This window comes from Lathyrus oleraceus, chromosome 1 (genome assembly GCF_024323335.1).
Source record: "Lathyrus oleraceus cultivar Zhongwan6 chromosome 1, CAAS_Psat_ZW6_1.0, whole genome shotgun sequence".
In the NCBI taxonomy this organism is placed as follows: domain Eukaryota; kingdom Viridiplantae; phylum Streptophyta; class Magnoliopsida; order Fabales; family Fabaceae; genus Lathyrus; species Lathyrus oleraceus.
Genome location: NC_066579.1, coordinates 28449451 through 28459487, shown reverse-complemented (window position 1 = coordinate 28459487; position 10037 = coordinate 28449451). Strand labels below are relative to the sequence as shown.

At 38.2% G+C, this 10037-nt stretch overlaps 3 protein-coding genes and 2 non-coding genes across 5 annotated transcripts in view; 2 read left to right on the top strand and 3 right to left on the bottom strand.

Moving 5' to 3' along the window:
- LOC127086804 (ribulose bisphosphate carboxylase large chain-like) overlaps positions 1-289 on the bottom strand; it is a 1489-nt gene extending 1200 nt beyond the window's left edge. The window contains exon 1 of the mRNA XM_051027623.1: positions 1-289. This exon is cut by the window's left edge and continues 1200 nt beyond it. Coding sequence (XP_050883580.1) covers positions 1-269 — 269 coding nt within the window. The 5' untranslated portion in view covers positions 270-289.
- A 533-nt stretch (positions 290-822) lies between these two features.
- On the top strand, positions 823-2923 carry LOC127086813 (ATP synthase subunit beta, chloroplastic-like). The gene is made up of 2 exons (XM_051027632.1): positions 823-2368; positions 2421-2923. The coding sequence occupies exons 1-2, from the start codon at positions 823-825 to the stop codon at positions 2846-2848; spliced, it is 1974 nt and encodes a 657-aa protein (XP_050883589.1). The 3' UTR covers positions 2849-2923.
- Positions 2924-4134: 1211 nt separating this feature from the next.
- On the bottom strand, positions 4135-6989 carry LOC127086788 (photosystem I P700 chlorophyll a apoprotein A2). Its single transcript, XM_051027602.1, has one exon. It carries the CDS (start codon positions 6746-6748, stop codon positions 5360-5362), a length of 1389 nt encoding a protein of 462 aa, XP_050883559.1. The 5' UTR covers positions 6749-6989; the 3' UTR covers positions 4135-5359.
- Positions 4514-4584, top strand: TRNAG-GCC (transfer RNA glycine (anticodon GCC)). The gene has a single exon. It is a non-coding gene; the product is annotated as a tRNA-Gly (tRNA).
- On the bottom strand, positions 4662-4736 carry TRNAM-CAU (transfer RNA methionine (anticodon CAU)). Its single transcript has one exon. It is a non-coding gene; the product is annotated as a tRNA-Met (tRNA).
- Positions 6990-10037: the final 3048 nt, after the last annotated feature.

Sequence of the window (10037 nt, the reverse complement as noted above, 5' to 3'; positions counted from 1 at the left end):
CTTCCTTTATAACGATCGAGGCTCGTAAGTCCATCGGTCCACACAGTTGTCCATGTACCAGTGGAAGATTCTGCAGCTACCGCTGCACCTGCTTCTTCAGGCGGAACTCCAGGTTGAGGAGTTACTCGGAATGCTGCCAAGATATCAGTATCTTTGGTTTGATAGTCAGGAGTATAATAAGTCAATTTATAATCTTTAACACCAGCTTTGAACCCAACCTTTGCTTTCGTTTCTGTTTGTGGTGACATAAATCTCCCCCTACAACGCATGAATTAAGAATTATAGCAACAACAACAAGGTCTACTCGACATAACTTAGGAGTTAATAAAACCTTTTTACAAATGATTCATCAACTAATATTATCAATGAATCCGAATGGGTCATTGTTAAATTTTACCATGATATTTGATTTGGGAAATACATCATTATTCTATACTCTTTCATATGTATGGCGCAACCCAACCGTTTTTTTTTGAGTCTCTTATTTTTATTTTATTTTTATTTTGGAATATCATTTTCTAATCTAAATAATAAAAAAGATATTCTTGACCTTGACAGTGATCTATGTTGTATATGTAAATCCTAGATGTAAAAATCGGCAGAATTTTCCCAATAAAAAGAAAAATTGGTAAAAATGATATGCTAAGTATAAATCCTATGCTGAGGAAATAAAAAAGAAGGACCAATGAGATAGAAAAACGGAATCATAAACAAAGTTCAGGTTCTAATTCCATAGATAATATAGTATTGTCTATAATCTAGATGACTGGGTTGACCTTGAAAATTCAATCATTGAAATTTTAAAACAATTGAATTGATTGGATGGTACCAAGAAAATCGATTATTAACTTACATTTATTATTCAATATCATTAACCACTTGCTTTGTTATCGAACATTTTTTTTTTCAAAAAAAAAAAAACCGATATTTTGCAATATGACAATAACTCCTCCCCCTTCTGATACTGAGGTTTCTGTACTTGAAAACAAAAATCTGGGGCGTATCACGCAAATAATCGGTCCGGTACTCAATGTAGTTTTTCCACCAGGGAAGATGCCTTATATTTACAACGCTCTGATAGTTCAAGGTCGAGATACGGTTGGCAAACAAATTAACGTAACTTGTGAAGTACAGCAATTATTAGGAAATAATCGAATTAGAGTTGTAGCTATGAGTGCTACAGATGGTCTAAAGAGAGGAATGGAAGTGATTGACACGGGAGCTGCTCTAAGTGTTCCAGTCGGCGGAGCAACCCTAGGTCGAATTTTCAACGTGCTTGGAGAGCCTATTGATAATTTGGGTCCTGTAGATACTCGCACAACATCTCCTATTCATAGATCTGCGCCTGCTTTTATACAGTTAGATACACAATTATCCATTTTTGAAACAGGAATTAAAGTAGTCGATCTTTTAGCTCCTTATCGCCGTGGCGGAAAAATAGGACTTTTCGGTGGAGCTGGGGTAGGTAAAACAGTACTCATTATGGAATTGATCAATAACATTGCCAAAGCTCATGGAGGTGTATCCGTATTTGGCGGAGTAGGTGAGCGTACTCGTGAGGGAAATGATCTTTATATGGAAATGAAAGAATCCAGAGTAATTAATGAAAAAAATATTGTGGAATCAAAAGTAGCTCTAGTCTACGGTCAAATGAATGAACCCCCCGGAGCTCGTATGAGAGTTGGTTTAACTGCCCTAACTATGGCAGAATATTTCCGAGATGTCAATGAGCAGGACGTCCTTCTATTTATCGACAATATCTTCCGTTTTGTCCAAGCCGGATCCGAAGTATCCGCCTTATTGGGCCGAATGCCTTCCGCTGTGGGTTATCAACCTACCCTAGGTACTGAAATGGGTACTTTACAAGAAAGAATTACTTCTACCAAAGAAGGGTCTATAACTTCTATTCAAGCAGTTTATGTACCTGCAGACGATTTGACCGATCCTGCTCCTGCCACGACATTTGCACATTTGGATGCAACTACTGTACTATCAAGAGGATTAGCTGCCAAAGGTATCTATCCAGCAGTAGATCCTTTAGATTCAACGTCAACCATGCTCCAACCTCGTATCGTCGGTGAAGAACATTATGAAACTGCGCAAAGAGTTAAACAAACGTTACAGCGTTACAAAGAACTTCAGGACATGATAGCTATTCTTGGGTTGGACGAAGTATCCGAAGAGGATCGCTTAACCGTAGCAAGAGCACGAAAAATTGAACGTTTCTTCTCACAACCTTTTTTCGTAGCAGAAGTATTTACCGGTTCTCCAGGGAAATATGTTGGTCTAGCAGAAACAATTAGAGGATTTCAATTGATTCTTTCTGGAGAATTAGATAGTCTTCCTGAACAAGCCTTTTATTTGGTGGGTAATATCGATGAAGCTACTGCGAAGGCTACGAACTTAACTTAGAAATGGAGAACAAATTCAAGAAATGACTTTTAATCTTTGTGTACTGACCCCCAATCGAATTGTTTGGGATTCCGAAGTGAAAGAAATTATTTTATCTACTAATAGTGGACAAATTGGGGTATTACAAAATCATGCGCCTATTGCCACAGCTTTAGATATAGGTATTTTGAGAATACGCCTTAAGGACCGATGGTTAACGATGGCTCTGATGGGCGGTTTTGCTAGAATAGGCAATAATGAGATCACTATTTTAGTAACTGATGCAGAAAGCGCTAGTGACATTAATCCACAAGAAGCACAACAAACTCTTCAAATAGCAGAAGCGAACTTAAATAAGGCTGAAGGCAAGAGAGAAACAATTGAAGCAAATCTATCTCTCCGGCGAGCTAAGACACGAGTAGAGGCTATCGTAGAGACTATCAAGAGGATCTCCTAACAAGTTGGTGCAAGAAAAAAGATGGAAAATTACAATAAAAAAATGGTGAGTAGAAAAACTTCTTAGATACCGGAATCAATGGTATCTAATAAGTTCTCCCAATACCTTACCTACTATTGGATTTGAACCAATGACTCCTGCCGTATGAAAGCAATACTCTAACCACTGAGTTAAGTAGGTCATTTATCATCCTAAATAAAAAAAGTCGCTGTCTATCAGATCAATGGATTCTAAATGTTATATTACTTATAAACAATACAAACGCAATATAAATCAAAGAGATTGGATGATGTAATGTAATATTTATCTTGACAAGAATTTATTTATCGAATATCATCCAATATGTATGTATCAAAAGCACAAGGGCTATAGCTCAGTTAGGTTCAAAATATGATTCAAAATGGGTTTTCTTCTATCGTTGATCATAGATTTCTCTATGAAATCTATGAATCGGGGTTCGAAGAAGGGGAAGGAGTCCTCGACACGCAACCGCTAGAGGAGGATTTATTCAATTCCATACTTTGGGCTCCTAGACTGTGGCGCCCTTGGGGCTTTCTCTTTGACGAAGGGTCCAATGAATTGAGATTTGCCTATTGGGAAGGGTCATTTCAGGACAAAGATGATAATGATTCGGAGGTCTTGCAGGATGGAACCATGTAGGACCAGACACGAGTGAGATCTTCCAACGAACAAGGGTTTTTTCAAATAAGCCAATTCATTTGGAACCCCCCAGATCCACTCTTTTTGCTATTCCAACAGGATCCTGTGTTTTCACATCAAGAATTTTCTCCAGATGAAGAGATGTCAAGGATACTTTTGACTTCCCAAACCAAGAAAAAGGATTGGAAATATCTAAATGAAAGATGGTTTACGAAGAATATGCGAGAACAGAATTTGAAATTCTTGAGTAATCAGGAGAGATGGTTTAGAACCAATAGTTCAGTATCAAATGAATTTTTTCGTTCTAATACTCTATACGAAAGTTATCAATATTTATCAAATTTGTTCCTATCTAACGGAACCCTATTGGCTCAACTTACAAAGACATTGTTGAGCAAAAAATGGCTTTTCCCAGACGAGATGATTGTTACTATCTGTTCCAATAACGAACGATTGGTTTCATTGAATAATGAAATAAAATAGATACTTTCTTTCTCGTCGTCTCAAGTTGATATTAGGGGATCTTCTCAATTGAAAGATCCCCTAATATCGATAATCCATATTGCGGTTGACCGAGCCTACTTGTTTTGAAGCAAATAAAGAGATCCACGGGGTTATTTTTCCTATTCCGATATTCATGACCAATAAGTACAGAATTTTATTTCTTTTCGGATAGGTCCTGAAAGGAGAAAGAAGGTTGGCATGCCAACAGGCGTCTATTATGGAATTCACCCGACCCGAGAGTACAGTACCGATTTTTTTGAATGTCGAGTGCCAAAGTCATTGAATGCGTAAGTCACCAATCTCCTAAATCGAATATAGAATCTACTTTATCCGTTGGTTTACGGGGGTTGCAGGCTATAGGTATTCCATAATCTATTCTATCTATATTATATAGATTTCTACTTTTATTGATCACTCCTACTAGATATCAAACACAGCTCTGTACTGTACAAATCGAATTGATATGATATATAAAGTATAAAGTACAATAAAAAGAAAAATGCGGATATAGTTGAATGGTATAATTTCTCTTTGCCAAGGAGAAGACGCGGGTTCAATTCCCGCTATCCGCCGTTACTTCTGTATTGAATAGTATATTTCAATATATTTTTTTTAATATAAAAAAGTGAATTCCAATTTTTATCAAAAATGGTGCGGAGACGGGATTTGAACCCGTAACCTCAAGGTTATGAGCCTTGCGAGCTACCAAGTTGCTCTACTCCGCGATAAATTGAATGTGCCCCTCCACCATATGGGTACAAATAGAATAAACCATTTATACGGAATGGTCAAGGGACCGTACTATGATTGCAGATTATCCATCAAAAAGAATAAAAAAATGAAGAGAATTTTTTATTCTTACCAACTCGATCTTGTTGCACCGGGCAACAAACATTGGTGAACCATTTCTCGAACTGCGTGTCGAGATAATCCAAAGTGTCGATAATTACCCCGTGGTCTTCCGGTCGCAAAACAACGTCGATGAAGACGTGTAGGTGCACTATTACGCGGTAGTGCTTCTAACTTTCCCTGAATTTCCCAGCTCTCACTTAACGACCGAGCTTTGCTCATTTCTTTTGTTGGATATCGTCGAATCAAATAAAAATTTTCTTCCAATTTTTTCCTCTTCTTCTCCCTGGCAATCAAACTTTTCTTTGCCATGATGATTCATTTCTTATTACTATCCATAATTTTTTCCTATTCTTATTCCTCGAAATCAAACTTTTCTTTGCCATGATGATTGATTTCCTATTACTATCAATGCTAGAAGTCGGATCCTAGATGTAGAAATAGAAGAATTCTTCATACAAAGAGATTAAATTTTTGCAGATACAATAACGAATCAAATTAACCAAATTTACCTGATGTAGAGGCAATCAAGAAAGCTGCATAAGTAAATATATAACCTACCGAAAAGTGGACTAATCCAACCAATCTTGCTTGGACAATCGAAAGAGCCACAGGTTTATCTCTCCATCGAATCAAATTCGCCAAAGGTGTGCGTTCATGAGCCCATGCTAAAGTTTCAATCAATTCCTGCCAATATCCGCGCCATGAGATTAAGAACATAAATCCAGTAGCCCAAACAAGATGTCCAAATAAGAACATCCACGCCCAGACTGATAAACTATTCATACCAAAGGGGTTATACCCATTGATAAGTTGTGAAGAATTTAACCATAGATAATCTCTTAACCATCCCATCAAATAGGTTGAAGATTCATTAAATTGTGAAACATTACCCTGCCATAATGTAATGTGCTTCCAATGCCAATAAAAAGTAACCCATCCAATGGTATTTAACATCCAGAAAACTGCCAAATAAAATGCGTCCCAAGCAGAAATATCACAAGTACCACCTCGTCCCGGACCATCGCAAGGAAAACTATAACCAAAATCCTTTTTATCCGGCATTAACTTGGAACCACGTGCATCTAAAGCACCTTTTACTAAGATCAATGTAGTTGTATGTAAACCAAGAGCAATAGCATGATGAACCAAGAAGTCTCCAGGCCCTATTGTTAAGAATAGAGAATTACTATTCTCATTAATAGCATTTAACCAACCCGACAACCATATGCTTCGCCCCGCATTCAGCGCCGGACTATTCGTTGAAGATAAAAGTACATCGAAACCATATGAAGTTTTACCATGAGCAGATTGTATCAATTGGGAAAATATAGGTTCGATCAAGATTTGTTTCTCTGGAGTGCCAAAAGCAAGCATGACATCATTATGGACATAAAGTCCCAAAGTATGGAACCCCAGAAATAGGCTGGCCCAACTTAAATGGGATATGATAGCTTCTTTGTGCTCTAACATTCTTGCCAATACATTATCCGCGTTCTGTTCGGGATTGTAATCTCGAATAAAAAAGATAGCTCCATGAGCAAAAGCCCCTGTCATAATAAATCCTGCAATGTATTGATGATGAGTATATAACGCAGCTTGAGTAGTAAAGTCTTGTGCTATAAACGCATAAGCAGGTAACGAATACATGTGTTGAGCTACCAAAGAAGTAATGACCCCTAACGAGGCTAGAGCAAGGCCTAATTGAAAATGAATTGAATTATTGATTGTGTCATAAAGACCCTTATGTCCACGCCCCAATCTACCCCCCGGAGGAATATGTGCTTCTAAAATATATTTTATACTGTGCCCAATACCGAAATTAGTTCTATACATATGACCACCAATGAGAAAAAGAATTGCAATAGCTAAATGATGATGGGCCATATCGGTAAGCCATAAACTTTGCGTTTGAGGATGGAATCCCCCGAGAAGTGTTAGAATGGCAGTTCCCGCGCCTTGCGAAGTACTAAATAAATGATTACTAGAATCGGGGTTTTGAGCATAAAGATTCCACTGACCTGTAAAAAGTGGCCCTAATCCTTGAGGGTGAGGCAATACACTTAAGAAATTATTCCATCGAACATATTCTCCTCTGGATCCTGGAATAGCCACATGGACTAAATGAAGGTGAGAAAAACAAGAAAGGGGGGGTTTGAATTGTTTGAAAAATAAGCGCTTTTGCAAAATGAAATCACACAATGATTTTATACTGGTTCGCTTATAACACAAAGCTACTCCAGTCCACCCGGCCAAGGTGATTTCGCCTTCAACAAGGACTTAATCCACTAATTTTGAAAGATTACAAACAACCCCTAAGAGAGAAGAAAATCTCTTAGTCCTCTCAAGTCTACAGACTACAAAGAGTCACTTGAGGAAATCAAATAAAAATAAGATACAAGATGTGTAATCTAGAGTGCTTCTAAGAAAGCAAATATTACAAACTTAAGAACAATTTTTCACTTGATAAGCAAAAGCTTAGTGAAAATCTTTGAAGAACAAAGATGTTTTTCTTGAGCGTGATATGATTTCAGTATAGTTTTGGCTAGTGATTTCTTCGTATTTACTGAATGAGATTTCTTCTCTATTTATAGGAGTTGAAGTAGAGTTGAAGTAGCGTTGAATCTGTTGGATATTTAGATGTAGTTACTCCATTCCATTAATAGCTTCTGCAGTAGACTTTTTCACTTAGAAGTGACTACTTACCACAATTAGTATCTTCTCTCTTGGAAGTGGAGATTAACGTCTCTTTCTAATTGAGGAAATCCATTTGCAGAACTTTAACTTGGCTTAAACGTTACTTCATCATGATTAACAATTCTGATTAGAGTCTTCGTGTATCTGAAGAAACTTGCTTCTGATGTTATTTCTTGAATGTTCAGATGGCGCTGATAACTTCAGAATTTACAGAAGGCAATTGTTCAGAGTCAGAGCTTCTAGACTTTACTTCATGTTCAGATGCTTCTGATACTTGCAGTTTTGTCCAGAGTTAGAGCTTCTTGAATGAGATTCCTCTTTAGATGCTTCTGATACTTGAGATTTTGCATCTGATCTTGTTTTGCATCTGATGACATCATCAGATTTATTTCTTCTTTCTTTAGAACCCTGCACACTTAGAAACTTTTCGTTAGGGTGCCATTTTTGGTTTCATCCTTTGTTATCATCAAAATCATGGAATCTGTTGTAGAGCAATTTTTGTTCTTACAATCTCCCCCTTTTTGATGATGACAAAACAAATAAAATTATCAGATGAAGCATGAAAAATATTAGATTAGATAGACAAAAGCTCCCCCTGAGTTAGCGCTAGGGAGTTCAGAAGTTCTTACCAGAGCTTTTCAAGTAATTAGGTTTCTGAAAACTTTCTGCAAATGCTTAACTTTAAAGTTAGAGTTATTTAATCAGAGCTATTATCTAATCAGAGCTAATTTTATCAGAACTATTTCTACAATTGTTGCAGAATGCTTAAGGTTTTAGACATAGTTTTCATCAGAGCTATTTAATAATTTCTCCCCCTTTTTGGCATAATCAAAAAGGCATAAAACATAAAAAGAATAATAGAGAGAAAAACACTTCATTAAACAAAAGCACAAAGGCAAGCAGCAGTCAAAACATCAGATTCAACAGAAATATCAGAGCTAAAAAAAAAGAAAAAACAGAAGCAAAAAACACTAGGCAAACAAAAGAAATCCTAAGTGCCTAAGGGTTTGGAGGAGGAGGAAGTCTCTGTAGTAGCATAGCAAACATATTCTGGAGGTTTTCATTCAGAGCGTCTTGCTTGTCCATCCTTGCCCGGAGCTCACTCTGATCATGCTTGATCTCTTGCTGATCTTGCTTGATCTCCTTCAGAGTGTTAAGAATCAGAGGGATCGCAGAGGAAGACTCCCCCTGAATCAGAGCCTGCTGAGCTTCAGCTTCAGCAGCAGCTTGGGCTTCTGCATCTGCCTTAGCCTTGGCTTCAGCTTCCTGAATTCTCAGAAGTTCTGCTTCCTTTGCCAGGCGTTCTTCTTCCAATCTCTTAGCTTCTTCTTCAGCTTCCTTAGCCAATCTTTCTTCTTCTAATCTCTTGGCCTCAGCTTCTCTAGCCAGTCTCTCTTCCTCTAATCTCTTGGCCTCAGCTTCTCTAGCCAATCTCTCTTGGAGTCTTTCCTCAGAGTCTCTGATGTAGCCATTTCTGACTTGTTCAGAGATACTCTTCAGCCTATAAGACTCAGAGGTCATCCAACTAATAACTCTGTTCCAGTGTGTCCTAACAGATTTAGGATCATCACTGACTTCAGAATTTTTAGCCAGAGACTTGATCTTCTGGACTGAGGATTCTGCAACCTGTATAATGGCCTCCTCAAGGGTAGGTGTGATAATTTTAGGTTCAGGTTCAGGTTCAGGAGTATTAGTTGGAGAGTTTGGGGAGCTGAGATTCAGAGAGGGAGTTTCAGTTTCTGGTTCTGGCTGGGGTTCAGATTCTGCTTCTGGTTGAAGTTCAGAATCTGGGGAAGAAGCATAGAGTGGGTTTACATCTAAGGGGTCAGAGTCTGGTTCAGGTACAGCGGGAATAAGTGGTGGAGTGATATAAGGTTCAGATGGTTGAATCACAGGTGGTTGGGTTTCAGAGGGTGTGGTGGTTGTTTGTGGTGGAAGTGAGGTTTGATTTTCAGAGGAGATGGTGGTTGTTTGTTGTGGAATAGAAGTTCGGAGGGGTGAGGTTACTTCAGTTTGTGTTTGAGTTTGTGGGGCGAAATTTTTAGCATAAATTTCAGCTATTGTTGGGGAGTTTGGGTCAGAGTGTTCTTGATCAGAAGACTCATGATCAGAGAACTCTTGGTCAGAAGAAGGGGAAAGGTAAGGTGGTGATTCATATTCAGAGGATGAGGAAGAGCTGTGGTGATATAGTTGATTAGGGTCAGAGGTTGTTGTAAAAGTACGGGCAATTTTTAGAACAGGTGGAGGTTGAGAGGTTCTAATGGTTGAAGGAGGGATTTCTGAGGTTGTAAAAAAGGGAGGTGTTGGGAGAGGAGTAGAAGAAGCCATTACAGGTACAGAAGTAACAGGAGGAATGGACTTACCAGACGAGACATTCAGAGGTGCTGAAGCTTTGGTGCCAGAGGTTTCTCCAATTCTGGCTTTCTTTGCCTTCCTTGCTTCCTCAGCTATCTTCTTCTCAGAAAGGCCTCTTTTGTAT

Bases quoted from the DNA above. Each gene is read 5' to 3' on its own strand.
- LOC127086813 (XM_051027632.1), top strand. From the start codon at position 823: ATGGTACCAAGAAAATCGATTATTAACTTACATTTATTATTCAATATC. The intron at 2,369-2,420 runs GTAATATCGATG...TTAGAAATGGAG, and splicing joins ACAAGCCTTTTATTTGGTGG to AACAAATTCAAGAAATGACT.
- LOC127086788 (XM_051027602.1), bottom strand. From the start codon at position 6,748: ATGGCCCATCATCATTTAGCTATTGCAATTCTTTTTCTCATTGGTGGT.